Source organism: Aplidium turbinatum, chromosome 3 (genome assembly GCF_918807975.1).
Source record: "Aplidium turbinatum chromosome 3, kaAplTurb1.1, whole genome shotgun sequence".
Lineage (NCBI taxonomy): Eukaryota > Metazoa > Chordata > Ascidiacea > Aplousobranchia > Polyclinidae > Aplidium > Aplidium turbinatum.
The window spans coordinates 35,289,565-35,307,649 of record NC_137474.1 but is presented as its reverse complement, the minus strand read 5'-3'; the positions used below and the strand labels follow the sequence as shown (position 1 = coordinate 35,307,649).

Below are 18,085 nucleotides of genomic sequence, written 5' to 3'. Positions count from 1 at the left end.
TTTTTACTCAAAAATAATGTTTTCAATTCCAGCATAATCAGGCTTGATTGATCAGGTCTACCAAAATCTTTACTTTCTAAGTTTACATGAAAAAAATGTCTTTCGCCGTTTGGACTACTCGAAACAAAATGGCGTAGCACAACTTCTTGCACCATAGCCGTCACACTGTGGAACAGTTAGTTATATAAAAAAGCACACTTTTCGTTAAATATTTATGTGAAAAGTGATAGTAAAATAACCGCTTCAACAAGCTGGTGAAATATGTTTTGTTTTTAGAGCAGTAGATCAAACGTGGGGTAAGTGAAAAAGAGGTCAGCATATGAATTTATTTGAAAAGCACCAATACTTCAGCAAGGTACTACACATAAAACATTTAAGAGTAATTTTGTAGCAAATTTTATTTATAATTAATTTTTAAACGTTTATGAGCGTGCAGGGGTAACAATTTTTGCATGGGATCTATGATTAAAACAAAGGTTTAGGTACCCCTGTTTTGGAGAGTAGCCTATAGAGCGTTGACGATAAGAATGCTAGGTCCTGTTGGTTACTGCATTCGTCCAAGAATGTGGGTCACGGAAAAGGTTATATCTGGCTAGATATTACAAAAATTCATTTCTGATGAAATGACCTTAAGAAGCAGTTTTCGATGGCAAAATGGTGCTACGCTTCTTGCTTATCCTCCAAAAGTAATTACGTAATCACTTTCTCTGTTATCTTGGTTACTTTCTAAAGTCTGACTGTGCACTGATAAGTTGGCAATAAAATTAGTTGGAGTTGGTTTTTATTTTCAATCATTTGTGGACATTTTACTAAGCAAATTGAAAAAAATAACGAACAAATATACAAAATGTTACAAGTTAGCAGTTCAGTTGTAGGCTATAGACTAAATAGTGAACTTCCACACACACTCTGAACGTACCAGATATTCATATTCGCCAATGTTTTTCACTTCAACAATATTACAAATAGAAAAAAAAATATGGAATTAAACTATAACTTGAAGTTTTATGTGTTTCTTTCACGTTTTAAAGATTGAACTAGTTGTAAAAAGATAGTGTTGCCAGAATGAAACCCTTCCATTTTGATAACGGGTATTTCAAACACATAAAGTAGCTTGTTAATCTGGTAACGTCAGAACAATGGAAAATCAGGTTTGACAGTGCCTTGTACCTATGTGTGGATTGCTATGGCCACATCACATAAATATAAGAATATAAATAAAGAAAAGTAATGTATAGAAAAGAAAAATAAGAACCTCAAGGTAAAAGTAACAGGGGTCAAGAAAAAATTGAATAAAAGATAAGTTACCGATTTAAATTATATTGCCACTCTAAGCTATTTTAATTCGAGCAGTGTGGTTAAAAATTATGTTCTTTTGTTCGATTTATTTTATTCAATTTTTTCCACCAACTTAACAAAGAAACTCACAACACGCATCAGTTCAGCACAAAGTTTGGCAAGACACAGTCACGACAATTCACGTCAATCAAATCACAGTTTCAATGAATCACTCACAACCGTCAAATGCTTAAATAAAATAATTCTTTGACAAAGACACTGACGTTTGTTCAAACTGCTAACAAAATGTCGCTACAGTTACATTGATATGATCTTGACAAGCTCAAAATCAATGCAAATTGAGCACATTTTGTTGCTGTGCAGGCACCATAAACCATCGTATCATCACAGCCATCACAAATAACTAATATCTTGTGCGTTAAGCAGTTACAAATTTATACAGTACACTTTTGTTTTTATGTTTTTCTGGCATTAATTCAGCATAGTTAGGCTGTATGGCAAAATGATGCTCTTGCCATTTTTGTAGACGTTTTTTTTAACTGAAAACAATGTTTTTAACAATTGGTTTGCGTTCATCACAATGGGTGAATACCAAGTTTTAAAGAAACATAAAAAAATGACACAAGAATGCAAAACAGGCACTGGATAGGTCAAAACCGGCGAATATTGATCACTTAAGGCATAAAATGGTCGATTTACACCGACGTTGAACATTGTCGACTCAAACTAACTGAAAATACAAAAACAAATGTAAGATACTGCGAAAAATGAAATTGAAAAAAATACGACAAATATTTTCCAGTAAAAACTGTTCTCAAGTGTGCATTGTTCTATTCATGCTGGACATGTAAAAAATCCATGTCATGTTAGGGTTCAAACCTCGAATAGGTTATCAGACCTGTACAATAAATGTTTGGCAAATAGTTTTTGTCAGGAAATCAAAGATTTCAATAGCAACAGGTACAAAAGTTTGGAAGCTTTAAGGCACGACGACCACTTTTGACTTTCTCCTCTCAAAACGAACTTTTTCTGTGCTTCATTAGGCTATTACGGTCGGATTGTCATAGTAACAAATTAATTTGGTAGCTCAAGACTGGCTCATTCGTCGTTTCACGCATTCATGAGCCGATTTGACATCCAGTTCAAGTTTTCGGATCTGCTGTCTCAGTGCTAGATTTTCCGCTTCTAAGTTTCTAGCTTGGGCTTCCTTTTCCACTTTTCGTCTTTTTCTTCTTTCTCGGGACGCCTGACAAGCGATATTGTTACGAATTCTTTTCACATCTAGACGCTCCTGCTCTGTTAGTGGACGACCCAGGTTTAGATGTTTGAACGGAACGTAATCGACTTCTTCAAGTTGTGCTTGGTCGAACGAAGGACTAGAAAATGAATAAGCACTGCCCGGTGTACTAGGACTCGGAACTGAGCTCATGTTGGAATGAGTTTTAGGCGGATAAGGGACAAGCTCAATGTTTTGTCCGCTGCATGTAGGAATATCCGCATTCATGTTTGATCCGTGGTTGAAGTTTGGACACGATTGAGACGGTTTGAAATGTTGATTTTGAAAATTGTCAAATACAAACACATTGCCACGTGTGTTGGCCGCAGAATGAACCTCAGCTTGTTGCTTTGGTTGTTGCCACGTGCAGGGGGATACAACACTTTGTGAGGGAGACATCAAATCTTCAGTAGCTTGAAACGTCAAAGTCATTTGATCTGTGAACATAAAAACACAAGTTCAGCTACACGAGCACACAGCAACAAGTGGTAATGTGTTAACAGAATTGCTGAGTCTAAAAGTAGCTAGAGCTTCCATTGTTTTGGTCGTCACAGGCCAATAGCAACATAGTAGCCTTAAGCTGATGATTTAACATTGCGGTAAGTGAGTTTGTTAAATGGAAGCAATGCAGCAGGGCAAGTCTGAACCTGCCCAGACAACCAAGGCGCGAAAACAAAAACAATTGAATATAATGAGAAATAATCGCAACCTGATACTGGGAGAAAGCTGTTACCAAATAATTAGACCAACTTGTACCGTTACCCCTTTTAACAGTTTTTTTACTAAATGGTAAACTCCATTGTTTTGGACAAAGGTAGCATTCAATGTTCTTGTTAAGGACAAAACTGCAATGTTTGGATGAAATTTAAGTCAATAGAACAAATTTTGTGCAGTTTTTTTTTCTAAGTTGTAGTAAGTTTAGCAACGGATGTTATCATTAGTGCCTACGCAAACAACAATCGTAGAACATTGGGACAAAGACCACAACAATTATTATACAAGTGGACATTTTAAAAAATTGCTCTCAACTCAAGAAACTTTTTCATAACATTAACAATTCTTTAAGTCCGCTATGGCTGCCACATGATTTAACATAGAAAACGTTGAAAGATATAATATCCAACAATTTAAAATGATGATCCGAAAGCAAATAGCCTGCTTGCAAGATATTAGCTTAAATATTTTTAACAACTACATGAATACTGAAACTCACCAGTTTGTGGCGAATGACTTTGAACCATGGCAACATTAGGTGGACACATTTCCATCCCATATTCTGGAGGTGAAGAAGCAAATACATCGTTCTGTTGATAGTGTGAAAATGGCATTCCGTTCATGGGACTGTTGGTCGAAAAGCTGTCGGCAGGTGAAACTCCGAATTGGTTGTATTGTCTTGTGTCTGAGGCAGGTGGTACCCCTACGGAAAAGTTTGTTTCAGAGGTTCTTGTAAGTGTAGGCGAATCGAAAGCGTTTTGGTTGAACGAAGGCATATGATTGGCTGTTGGTCGTCGTATGTTTATGGGATGAGTTTTAAGAGTTCGATTTGGTTCGGAGGACACTGGAGTTGCCGAGAACGTGGAACTCACATCATTAATGTCATGATCATCAATGACTTCCATCAGAGTGCTGAGCAATGAATCATGTCGCTGTAATCCAGGATTTGACAACCCATTGGGGAACTGTGTTGAATTACCAAGCGTCTGTGGTTCGACTTTGACCTGGCTGTATTGATCATCAGGATAATTGAACTGGGCATCAGAGTCCATGTAGCCTGGACTTGGCTTGACATCAGCGTAGGAGAGTGGAGATTCTTGGTTCATCATCATCATTGTCGATGCTGTAAATCTTTGCAGAGAATCACCGTCAACTGTTGCTTGAGATAAATTTGCTTCTGTATGCTGTAGATGTTGCTGAGACGAAGAGAACTGCTGGTGCTGCAAACTATTTTGATCAGTCGGGTGGATGGTAGAGCGAAACGCTGTAAAATACAATAACAATTTGTTAACTTTAAAGTCCTTTCATGAAACTATGAGAGGCAACTACCCTTACTAAGAAATAAAAACATTTATTTGTTTTTCAAAATAAAAATTCCAGCGATCTAACACAAATAGCAAAGACCGAGAAACTTGGAAAGTTTTTCGTACAAGAGGCAGTCAATGCTTGGAATCAAGTATATTAATCAAAGAAGTCCTTTTATGAAACTATGACAGGCAAACCACCCTTGCTAAGAAATCAATGTTTTTCTTTTTTTCTATGCTTGCAAATGCTCAAACTGTACGTCCATAGAAGATGAACGAAAGCTACAAATACGTCATTATGTGATCATTAACGTCAGCTAGCACGTGACAGTGCGCAAACACAAAGCAGTTCAGTTCATCTTCCTTATGTAATATGACGCATTTGATATCCAATCGCAACTTTGCATAAACCTTTTGATTTTTAAATTCAATTGATTTGGCATTTGCTAATGAGAAAACGAAGTGTCCGATAAAGCATGCGTGGAATGAATTGGTCTGACGAAAATTAATGACTTGCAAAAATAATGCGAATTGTTTTTTGTTTATGCCCAGTCGCTTCCCGGTAACAGCACAACGCAAGCTATCAGCAAAACTACATAAACAATTACTAAGCATTTTCTATAAACAAATTCAAACTGTTGCTATTCTATTTTGTGCTCTAATTGAACCACTGTCAAAGTGTGCATGCACGATGACATATAACACAGCTACTACATCTTTCAAGTTGCAATCGCTCCGTTACATTCTGGTAATGTAGCAAGGGAACTGTATTGTTAATTTGTTATCATATAGTGACTCGAGTAAAGCTATGCTGTCAAATATGCTTGCACTAGAATTATTTTTAGCAACAATGTCTGCGTTTTCTTACCGGGTTTGATAGCTTCTGAAGATTCTGCTGAAAAAGCTTTTGACGAAGTCACCATTTTGGTATAATGACAATTGTTCACTTACAGAATCAGAATCGTACATAACAAAACTGCTGCTCACTGGTGGGCTTACAAAATCGCGGAATGACGAAATGGAGCCAAAAAGAGTTTATATATGTGCTTCAAAATAGAAAAAAATATTTTTAGGAAACTCCTTGTGGGACAGTTTTTGCTCTCTTTTTTCATCTGTTTTGTTTCTTAAAGTTGGGCAGGTTTCAACTTGCCTTCCGCTCTGAGAGCACGTCTTGTTTCTTTCTTTTAATACATCGCGTGACGCGTCACATGCGAGCTCAGCACCAATCGGGGAAACCCCTAAAACTATCCAACTGGAGAATCTGGTTTTTCTATTTTCAAAGTTCGTTTTTTTTTTTTCAAAACAAAACCAGCGTTTCTATCCGTTCAGCTATGTTGCTCGATGTTTACCGTTTAACTCTTGTTTGCACTTTCACGCATGAACAGTAAAGGACATTTTTATGGCAATGCAAAGTTTAGTTGTAGGCGTTGTTTCTAAAAAGCATTACCTTTTGCATTGCAACATTTAGCTTTTAGATTTCTTTGTTTTTACAACTTATAAAAGTAGTTAAACATTTGTCTACAAAGATTGCAAATCATACAAGCTTAATTGCACATGTTTGTGTTAGCCTTTCCAATACACCATTGTGGTAGTTTGTTTGAACGGCATCCATAAAAGCAGAGGCCATGCTTTGTTAAAATATTTCTTTGTTTGGCTTCAGTAAAGAGAAATAAACAAGTAGAGACGTACACCGATGGCCAAATGTTCACTGAATGTTCATATTTTCAGTTCTCGAACGCTATTTGAGGAGTTTCGATTGTTATTTGCACTTACAGTTTACAATCATGACAATCGTAAGGAACAGTTAAACGACTGATGAAAGTCTGCTTAAAATATGACGTCATCTTGCAAATTACCCTGCTGGCGCATCTCTGCAATATATTTGAATGAAAGCACAGCATTTTTTTAATAATGATACAATTGAATAAAGAGGAATGTAACTTTGATCAACAGCAATGTAGAAAATTCTGTCCTTTTTGTGTTAATTCAACTGACCCAGACGTTGCTCAGTGTAAATGGGACGAATATGTAATGTAGCTGAAAACAGCTACAGTATAGATTCAGGAAGGCACTTGGTCATGTGCTCCAAAAAATTACATAAAAAAATTATTTTTGCAATAATTGCATCTAAAACTTTTAAATCTATCATATCGAGAAATCGACAATCTTAGCTTTTATGTGATGGTGATAAATAGATAGGCATCTTGAACCAGAAGCATTACTGGGGCCAAAAACGCTCGAAGGCGGTCATAAAAAAAAAAATTGCCGAAATTTTTTACACACAAGTCTCGGGCCCCTGCTAGTGTTTTTATTAGTCTTTATTTTTCTGTTTCTACATGGTCTGTATTTGCTTGCATTGCCTAATTTTAATCGGACAGAATTTTAGTGTCTCCAAAAATATTTTTCTAGATTTGCCAATGGCTGGAAAGCGTACATTACAGTTTTCTTAGTGTGTTATGACTTTTCTACTCGTTCTATGTAAATGAAGGTACAAGAAAACGGACAAATATTTAGTTTCGTTTTGACGCAAAAGTCCATGGGTCTGATTTTTGTCTTTGTTTGAGTAGTCGTTTGCGTCATCGTGGGTTCGAATTTTAAGAACGAAACGCATGAGAATTTCAGAAGTCAAAAACATGAAGTTGAATTACTGCAGCTCTAAAACTTTCTAAACAAATCAAAACTTGGCTTTGTTTTCACTCAAAAATTCGGTATTCCATTTCGGTAAAATAGGACACTTGTTGAAGAGTGTTCCGTTGCTGAATTAAAATTCATTTTGACAATCCCAAATGACAAATCTTACAATTGCGGAACTGCAATGGTGGCGGAACTAGCATGCAAAATAACTGAACACCTACGACAGCAACCGTACTACGGTCAAGCAAGACACTGACATGCCATTGGAACAAAATGGGCGACGGTGGAAAACACCTATTATTCAATGTGTATCAAAAAGTTATACTTTGGCCTTTAGCAAGCATTAAACCTACAGCACACACTAACTCAAACTCTACTGGCTTTATTTATTTTCAACGACTAGCTTTGCCTTTGTAAGTTTAATCAATGATTCTCAGTGTTTGTCATTTGCTGAAAGCAAATAATGGAATGACAGAAATCACGGAACCAAGTGAACAAAAGTCCAAAGTGTTATCGTTTGGCGATGTTCCGACTATTTCACATAACTTAAAGCAATAAGTTTTCGAAAACGTGACCAGTTCTACAAAGAGATATTTCAGGAAGGCTTTGAAGCGTCAAATTATCCTTTGTTTTGTGAAAGCAGCTCCCAAAACTATGCCCAAACATTGCAACTGAACCACGGTAATGTTTTTAAGCTGAAAATGTGGGTTTTGATCGACTGATTATCAGGGATGCGTTTTTAGGAGCTCAAAGCGGCTGGGCCACCAAAATGGTAAACAAGTTCAAAAAGAGGGGATTTGGGCACCAGTCATTAGAACCATGGAGTTATTCCTTTTCACAAAAACGCACATGATGATGATGAAACTTCAAATAAAAGACAGTAAAAAAATGAAAAAAGTTATACTTAATTGGGACACTACGTTTTCAACCATCAGTTTGAAAAGGGCTATTCTAAACATTCCTCAATCATGGGTTTGTATCAAGAAAATTTTCTTACTGAAGAACTTTTCTTAACTAAGTTCTGTTTCTAACACACCCCTACGCCACATAGCCTCTGACATTTTTACTACCTGTGTAAATCGTTGTACAAAAAATAAAAAATGACTATGAATTGTATAGAAAAATAGCTTAAATGGTGCAAGTAAGCTCTAAATTATATCAAAACTAGTTATTCTTAATTTAAAACATACTGATCGTTGGATAATATATCAGTTTTCATATGTACCCAGTACTGACGCTTGATCTCCTTTGGCTAGCTCTTTAGCGCTGTCATGGTTAAAGTGCCCCATTGTAGTTTTTGTCAGGCCGATCTTTCCCGCACCTTTCACCAAGATAAAGTGTAATTAGATCTTTGGATAAGCCTATTACTTAATTTTATTCATCATCATTTTCAGCCTGTGAGAGCCCACTGCAGAGCGTAAGCCTTCCCCTTTTCATGCCAATTTATATGATTATGTGCTCATCATCAGTCGTCATCTCCGCCTGCGGCAGATTGCGCATCAACATGGCTTATTTGCTTTCAAGAGTGGCGATTTTGAGCCAACTCGCCCAGTGTCGTCAAGTGGAGTCCGGTCCATGATTGAATGCTATCTTGCCATCGTTTTGGTTGTCTGCCACGTTTTCTTTTTCCTTCTACTTTGCCTTCTGTGCAAACTTTGCTGATTCCGAATTGTGATCTTTTAGTGTGGCCGAACAGTTTTAAAACTTTTGATTTTATTATTGCTGCAATTGGATGTAGTTTTGTCATAGTTAGAAGATCTTCTATTTTTGTGTGATCAAGTAACCTTTTGTTGGTCATGCTTCTCATGATGTGATTTTGGAAGGTAGTGAGTTTTTTCATTGTTGATGATGTCCAATTTACGCATTCTAGACCGTACAGCACGACTGGTAAAACGTAGGTGTTGAAAATTTTTGCTTTCAGTTTGACTGGGAGTCTATTGGATGTTAGAATCTTTTTGTTCTTTTCAAATGCTGCCCAGCCTAAGCCAATTCGGTGTTGCACTGCAGTCTTTCCATCGTTGGTTGCGGATAGTCGGTGGCCAAGATATATGAATTCTGGTACTTGTTCTATTTGTTTTCCATAGAGAGTGAGATTGAGTGTGTTGTTAGTTTTGTCGGTTGTCATACATTTGGTTTTGGACACATTTATTTGGAGGCCGTATTATGTGCTAGTTGGCACCAGTTGGTTGTATTGCATTGTTTGTCAATGTCGTCCCTCCATCTCACTTTTGGTTTTTCTTTCTTTCTTTTCGTTTCTCGTGGTGTACATGTTGTTAATTTTTTAGTCCATCTATTGTCCTGATATCTTGCTATATGACCTGCCCAGGACCATTTTAGTTTCTTGATTGTGCTTAATATATCTCGTAATTTCGTTTGGTTTCTGATCCATTCGGCAGTCTTCTTATCTCGCCATGTTAAACCCATCATGATTCGTTCATGTGCTCTCTGCATAGTTCTTAGTTTAAGTGTTAATTTCTTTGTAAGGTTCCAAGTTTCTGCACCATATGTAGCGGTTGGAAGGATGCATTGATCGTAGACTTGTTTCTTGAGAGAAAGAGGCAGTTTTGACTTAAGTATCGAACTTGCTCTTCCGAAGGCTTGCCATCCAAGGGATATTCTTCTTTTGATTTCATCTTCTTTTATTGGAGTTGGTTGTAATTTTTTGGCCAAGATATATAGTGATCAACTTTTTCGATAGTCGCTCCGTCCACAAGAATATTGCTGCCGATGTCTGCCAGTTTGTTAAACATAACTTTCGTTTTGTTAAAGTTCATATGAAGGCCAATCTTTTTTCTTTCTGTATTGAGTTCACTTAGCATTGTTTGTAGTTGTTTAGGTTGCTCAGATATAAGGATGATGTCATCAGCAAAACGTAAATGGTTTATGTATTCACCATCAATTTTGATTCCGATTCAATTTTGATTTAATTTTATTAAAATCCCTCAAATAACACATTTTACATTTTATGCAATTTACCATTAACAACAAAAATGGGTCATTTAAAAATTTCGATCGCTTACCTGTAAGCAATATGAAATACAAAAATTAGAAAGTCCGGTCGTTGTGAAAGTAATACTTATAGTGTAGCAACACAGGCTTTGTAATAAAAGAATGAACAGATGCCTAGAAAACAAAGTCAGCAAAATGGGGTGGTCTAGCTAGGGGAATTCCCATGGTATTTTAGTAGACTAGCTTTAAAATAACTCGTCCAACATGACAAGCTCATTCCACGGCACGAACTTAACAAGTAAGAGAAAGTTGATTGTGTTTACTTTGAGTTGAAAAACGAAAAATTCTTAACTGTTTCATGAAAATGGTGGTGAATTCCATGAAAGCTTTTACAGATGAACCTTCAAAGTCTAACAAACCAGGTAAGATTGGTTTAGGTTTGAAAAGCTGCTAAAAAATTGTAAGACTACTGTAGTGGTGTGTAATATTCACCAAAAAAACTGCCTGATCAATTTTTTGTACAAGTCCGTGTGTTTTAATGCATCGACGACCTGTAGGCTTAACTCAACACTGGGGCTAAACAAATGTTGATACATAGAGACTTAATTTCTTGCATGTTGGTTACTAATGATATAACTAGGTTGCTGCAGTGGTTCTGAAAGTTTTTCGTTGCGACGTTAAATCATATCCGATTTCTACAGTTTCGCAATAAATAGTTCGAATGCCTATGTCAGGGGATAACAATATATGTAAACATTTTATCACCGCAATTGAGTTTAGATACAAAATGAAATCATTGTGCGACGCCTTTGGAAAATTGAAACGACGTAGCAGGGCGTCGCGATGCACAGTTTGAAAACTTCTTGACTACTGCGCCCAGTGACCGAAGCAGCATGGTTATTTTAACTATGCCAAGTTTTTGTAAAAAGGAGTAGTTTTCTGAAAGATAAAAGTCATCTGATCTCTGGCAAGAAAATAATATAAGGCTGGGTTTCCTTTTATTGACATTTCAAGCCAGATTTTGCATTCGCAGCATAAATATGACCTTGGAAACTTTTTATGAATATTTTTTCTTTCGGGTAGCAATCGGCCACTGGTTGTCAGTGTTGCCAAATTGAAGTTAGCCTAGAACAGCATTTGATTTATTTTTCATATTACTGATGAGAAACAGTAAGTCTGTAAACATCCACACTTTCAGGATCACAGTTGCAAGACAGACTGTTTAGCTTGAGCAACTCAGCACATGGTAGTCAAATACAACAATACTTTATCTCGTGAAAAACGCGTGTTGTCATGAGACGAGTCATATGCTAGACCTGTTCGATCAAAGCAACATGAAAAAGTTTCCATCATGTGCTAGATAGGCTGACAACGTGCCTGGAGTTTTGAAGACCAAACAAACATGACAATTTGCTGATCGATTAATTTTAAATGGCAATGCATTTACGTATACTATATTCATGAAAAATGTGGGGTCGTGGTTGTGACAGCCTAGTCAGCAAATCTGTCCATTTTTACATCGATTCAACGTTCGCAGATGTAAATAAAGTAGGACCGATTTACTAAATGAGAATATGACATATTCAGGAAAATACTTTTAAAAAAAAGAAGTTGTCGCTGTAGAGTTGGTGGATATCTTGTGATAAATTTATAACTTGACAACTCAATCTTCTTTTTTTAATGCATACAATTTATTTCATTTTTTTTCTTGCAGGGTCTCACGCTTTCAGCCGCCTTTCCAACCAAAGCAGTTTGCAGCTTCAGCAACACCATTTTCCCTCATTTCAACAACATTGTCCACAAAGAGAAACAAGTTCTTCTCAAGCAACAGTTGGTGATAACGTCTGTCAGGAAGAAGAATTGTTAATGATGATGATGCAAGAATCGCCTCCGGCATACGTCGATGAGGTTAACCCAAGTCCTGGCTACATGGACACTGATGTTCAGTTCAATTATCCTGATGATCAATGCAGCCAGGTCAAAGTCGAACCACAGACGCTCGATGAATCAAAACAATTCCCCAATGGGTTGTCAAATCCTTCAAAAATACAGCGACAATGTTCATTACTAAGCACTCTGATGGAAGTCATTGATGATCATGACATTGATGATGTGAGTTCCACGTTCTCGGCAACTCCAGTGTCCTCCGAACCAAATCGAACTCTTAAAACTCATCCCATAAACATACAACGACCAACAGCCAATCATATGCCTTCGTTCAACCAAAACGCTTTCGATTCGCCTACACTCTCAGGAACCCCTGGATCAAACTTGACAACGAACAATTCTCTTTTGCCTTGCAGGCAACATTGCAACAACTTCGGAGCGTCACAAGCCAACAGTCCCATTAACGGAATGCCATTTTCACGTTACCAACAGAAAGATGTATTTGTTTCTTCACCTCCAGAATATGGGATGAAAATGTGTCCTCCTAATGCTGCCATGGTTCAAAGTCATTCTCCACAAACTGGTGAGTTTCACTATTCATGTAGTTTGTTTGGTTCGTAAAAATTGTACAACTTGAATTTATACCCTCTCAATATTATGTTCAGTTGCATTTGCAGTTGGTGTTCTCCATAACTTAAAATGCATTGTGTTTTGAGAAAAAACGATGATGCGCAACTTCTGCTAAACAGGCATACAGTACATCGTGTTTTCAGGTCATCTCAAAAGAACAAGACTCTTGAACAAAGCGAAATTTGTTTTTAGCTTCTTTTAGTTTCTTTATTATAATGCCTTTTTTTAGTCAATTACCGATACATGATTATTAAATCTTGTTTGGGCTTGTCTAACAATATTCGCAACGCTAAGTCCAGTTTTCAACACATGTCGGTAACCCAACACCCCATAGTTTTGTTGGACTGAACTTTGTGCACATTTTTACAAAAAAAATTGCGCTACCTTAAAGCTGAGGTTTTCGCAAAGTTGTCAAACAACGTCATTTAAATGCTAAAATAGCAATAAATTGCCCCCTGTGAATGTTAATGGACCATTTAGTAGAAAACGTTTGAAAAGAACGGTTATAGGCCAATTCTAATTAATTGGTAAAAGCTTTCTCCCAGTATCAGGTTGCGATTATTTCTCGTTATATTGAATTGTTTTTGTTTTCGCGCCTTGCCTGACTGGGCAGGTTCAGACTTGCCCTCCTGCATTGCTTCCATTCAACAAACTCACTTACCGCAATGTTAAATCATCAGGTTTACTATGTTACCATTGAGCTGTGACGAACAAAACAATGGAAGCTCTAGCTACTTTTAGACTCAGCAATTCTGTTAACACATTACCATTTGTTGCTGTGTGCTCGTGTAGCTGAACTTGTGTTTTTATGTTTACAGATCGAATGACTTTGACGTTTCAAGCTACTGAAGATTTGATGTCTCCCTCACAAAGTGCTGTGTCCCCCTGCACGTGGCAACAAACAAAGCAACAAGCTGAGATTCATTCTGCGGCCAACACACGTGGCAATGTGTTTGTATTTGACAATTTTGAAAATCAACATTTCAAGCCGTCTCAATCGTGTCCAAACTTCAACCACGGATCAAACATGAATGCGGATATTCCTACATACAGCGGACAAAACATTGAGCTTGTCCCTTATCCGCCTAAAACTCATTCCAACATGAGTTCAGTTCCGAGTCCAAGCACACCGGGCAGTGCTTATTCATTTTCTAGTCATTCGTTCGACCGAGCACAGCTTGAAGAAGTCGATTACGTTCCGTTGCAACATCTAAACCTGGGTCGTCCACTAACAGAGCAAGAGCATCTAGATGCGAAAAGAATTCGTAACAATATCGCTTGTCAGGCGTCCCGAGAAAGAAGAAAAATACGGAAAATGGAAAAGGAAGCTCAAGCTCAACACTTGGAAGCGGAAAATCTAGCACTGAGACAGCAGATCCGAAAACTTGAACTGGCCGTCAAATCGACTCATGAATGCGTCAAACGACGAATGAGCCAGTCTTGAGTTACCACATTTTATCTGTTACTAGAATGAAAGCTAAACGAAGAATTATGCAACATGGAAAAAGGCAATTCTTGACGACAATGAGGTTTAGTGCGAATCTTTATCAAAACGAAACTTGTTTGAAACGTTACATGGCCATGAGATATTGAGATTATTGACACTGTTATGAAATTTTTGACAGCAAACTTTGTCTGTTGAAAGTTGTGTAAATTTATTTTTTGGTTGAATTCTCCGAAGAAAAGATTGAACAAAAACCACAAATTGAATATGAAGAAAAGTCTTGCGATGTTTTTATTTTCCTGTAGTTTTTATTTATTTATTTTTTCTTTGTTTTTTTATTTAAGCCATTTTTATTGCATTTTTGTAATCCCGCTTACTCTCCACTGCAACATATTTGACTTTCTTGATTTTCCGTTTAGATGAAGGCGGAATACTAAATAAATGTGAAACTTCGAAACCTGTTGTAATCGTAATTCAATTTTAAACGATGGTAAATTTTTAAAACATTCACTCAACTCTTGTACGATAAAGCGTGGTTCCTTATGCTTTGATATGACTTCCGCATAGAAAGTTGCTTTTCAAGGTAATACAGTATTTGCAGTTCAACGTTCTGTTTGCTTAATTTGAGAGTTTCAGTCTGTCTGACGTAGCAATGACGGCAAACACTATTTTTCAACGTTCAATCACCGTAAAAGTTTACCACCAGTCTAGCACTAATGCCATTGGTGACTTTTTACTACTGCTTTATAGTTTTGTGTATTTATTGCATTAAATTATGTTTTAAGAATGATTAAAAAGCATTAAAAGTACATGAAAAATGTTGTTGAATTTTTTTGTAAACCTTTGAAAACACAAAGAGACAACGGTCAAGATAATTCCTCCAAAGCTCTAATCTCTCGACTACCCCTTTGCAAAGATGTGATTTCCAGCGTAGTCTCGCCTATGACCTTGACACTACAGTCACAAAGTGCAGTACTAATCAAAGAGTAGTTTACTGCACTCGTGAACAGTAGCGTTGACATGGGGGTCCAAGGGATTCTTTTAATAGTTTTAGGAGCCAGAAATCTTTCCAGGAGGGACAAGAATAATGACAACACCTCAAAGCAGTTTTATTGTTTTTGTTGCAACTGTTTTATTAAGGTACCTCATGGTTTCCATGGGCATTGGGCTTAAATTATTTTCTCAACAACCCTGCAAACGCAGAGAGGAAATTACGTGGTTTGAAGCCAGTATGCTTCAAAACTTTACAATCAGAAGAAAAGAGTCTAACTTCGCTTTATATTCATAGCAGTAAAACTTTCATAAAACAGGCCAGTTATTCAGACAGCAAATCAACCGTTTTTAAATTGACATAACGTCTGCAGACGTTGAACTAATGTAAAAAATGTTTGATTTGCTGTCTGGGCGTAGTTTCGAGAAAAATTTCCATCTTTTTGTAAGCTTATTGTTCGCCGGCCAACGCCTTGTCGTTGTCAAACTAATACTGCGATACGTGATATCATAAATTTGTGAAATCTGAGAGTAGCCTACAGATTCCAAATACCCTTCGAACTTGATGAGAGGGTAGTTTTCAGAGTTTAACCTGTAAACCACTTTATTAATTTCGTATTTGGTGACTCAGAGAACACACTTTAACACAAGAGTTTGTTGTCTTTTGCCAACGAAAGCTTCTATTTTTAGAATCCCGATTATGAAATTCATTTTGCTGGTAAAAAATACAACAGTTTCCTACGTGGGGTATTAAATATCAGTCTGTGCAAAGATTGCGTAGAGGTAAAGTTGCGTCACTGTACAAAATGTGACCATAAAGAGTGGAGTTGGCTGGTAGTTGCGCAACGTTAAGCAATAAACGAAATGTCCAGCTTAGGTAACTTACCGTGTGGCGGTCATTCGGTTGTCTGAGTGCAGGCTTAACGTTTTCGATTGTGTTTTCCCTCACAACCGTTCACAGCAAGGACGTAGCTAAGAAAGTTTCGGGAGCAATCGTTCCTCAAAGTTCCATTTTGCCCCCCCCCACAAAAAACAAAGGGATTTTTATTCTATTGCAACGTTTCAATGACATTGTATTACATATTGAATGACGTTTTATGAATGCTTGGCTGCATTTTGCAGCTATATTTTAAACAAACCCATTTTGTAGTATTAAACTGTTTGCCCCCAAGCAGTTGCGTTTGCTCCCCTAAAATTATCTTTCTCGCTCCGTCATTGATTGAAAGTACCTTAGATTTCAAGTTTCTGGTATTACAGGAGTCTTGAAATAACTTTTAGAATTTTGTGCTAAAATCGTGATGCTGGTGTATTAATTTTAATTCATATTCATCGAATGCGGGCATTTACACAATTCATTCTCTTAACCTAATTTATTAAAAAACAACTTCGCTACAATAATAGCATTTAATAAGAAAGAACAAATTGCAATATTTAGTGCAATATGCTGTTACTGTATTTTTGTAGCAGCAAGAGATAGAAACCTCCAGTCCATAAGCAAAACTTTTCCACCATGTGGTCAAAGATAGACAGTATAACACAAAATAGCATCAAATTACACCAAAAATTTTTTTTAATTTAAATAATTAATTAATTTGTTGTGGATTTGATCTTTAACACCTGTCAGAAGATATTTTGTTTTTTAATAGTGTTAATTACATTAGTTTGTCAATATTGCTTAATCACTGCCCAATGTAAGACCATTGTCATGGTTATTATACTACTTAACAAAATCAATTTTGTTTTACGTTGCTTAAACGTCTCTTGAATAAATAAAATTTTCATTTAGTTGGCTGGGCTCGGCAGTGGAATGTTGTAAAAAAAAAACTAAAGAAAAAGTTCAAACAATCGGGAAAATAATACAAAAACAATTAAAACCACAAGTGGATCTTACCAGGCAACTGGTATGAGTCAATTCATAAGAAAACCGCAAACAGCTGTGCAATCATGTAACTTGTAAATCTTTCATAAAAAAATGATTTTTCATAAACACTATCAGATGTCAGATCAAAAAAATGATGTTTCAACTCTAGCTAAAGACTTGAAAATTATGACTTAAAAGTGATTTCTAGAACACCGAATTATTTTAAATCACAGTTAGCACCTTATAGCTACCCTGGCCACTAGTCAAGATTGATTATTCCTCAAAATGAGTCATTGATAGATAAGACATATCATGAAATTCAATTAATGTAGGCTATCAAAGGTATTGTTTCAACAAGAATAGCCCGCGACTTGGCAATGTACTGTGGAAGTTTCACTGCGATTTCATATTTTGGTTGTTACAACCGAAGCTAAAATGGAACTTCACAAACCGTAGCTAGGCAGACATGTTGATTTCTAAGTTGACCTCATTTGAACTGACCAAACTCATGAACTTATATCACCTTGAGGTGACCTGGGTTCAATAAATATCATCTTCTCTGTGAGAAAAACTATAAAAAAGAGTGTCATGGCAACTCCTTCGTTTGTTTGAAGCTGTTGGCCTCGGTTTGGTTCCAGCAGATGTGCAAAAAATTGCGCCACTGTTGTGCAAACAAGTCATCGTGAATATGAACGTTGGCTTCCTTGCCTTCCCGTCCTCTTCATCCAAATCGTCAACCACAAAAACTGTTTTACATTTCCAGATCTGTCTGATAATTTTTTTTATGAAAATTTCTTTTCCTTATTGGTCATTTTGCATAATGTTAATTTTGTTTCTCTTGCAACTGAAAAAAGTAACTTAACTGAATTAATCTGATATATCGAGCTTTACATGCCAGAAAACGGCGGCATGGCCTTTATGACGTTATACAAGACGCAACAGAAAAAAGTTATTTCACAAATACTTTTAATGGCGTCATAATAACTTTCAATGTTGGTGTTATCGATTACTGAAATAAATTACTGAAATTTCCTTTTAAATTTTATAAATCTAAATTAGTATAAACTACATTTTCTGCCTATGTTTAACAAACTAAA

At 36.6% G+C, this 18,085-nt stretch overlaps 2 protein-coding genes across 2 annotated transcripts; one reads left to right on the top strand and one right to left on the bottom strand.

The window, feature by feature from the left end:
• Nucleotides 1-764: 764 nt before the first annotated feature.
• Nucleotides 765-5,597, bottom strand: LOC145767206 (uncharacterized). Its single transcript, XM_082578980.1, has 3 exons — nucleotides 5,462-5,597; nucleotides 3,789-4,553; nucleotides 765-3,012 (listed from the first exon to the last, which is right to left on the bottom strand). The coding sequence occupies exons 1-3, from the start codon at nucleotides 5,514-5,516 to the stop codon at nucleotides 2,387-2,389; spliced, it is 1,446 nt and encodes a 481-aa protein (XP_082435106.1). The 5' UTR covers nucleotides 5,517-5,597; the 3' UTR covers nucleotides 765-2,386.
• A 4,863-nt stretch (nucleotides 5,598-10,460) lies between these two features.
• Nucleotides 10,461-14,948, top strand: LOC145767228 (uncharacterized). The gene is made up of 3 exons (XM_082579015.1): nucleotides 10,461-10,598; nucleotides 11,891-12,646; nucleotides 13,512-14,948. Exons 1-3 carry the CDS (start codon nucleotides 10,535-10,537, stop codon nucleotides 14,135-14,137), a joined length of 1,446 nt encoding a protein of 481 aa, XP_082435141.1. The 5' UTR covers nucleotides 10,461-10,534; the 3' UTR covers nucleotides 14,138-14,948.
• Nucleotides 14,949-18,085: the final 3,137 nt, after the last annotated feature.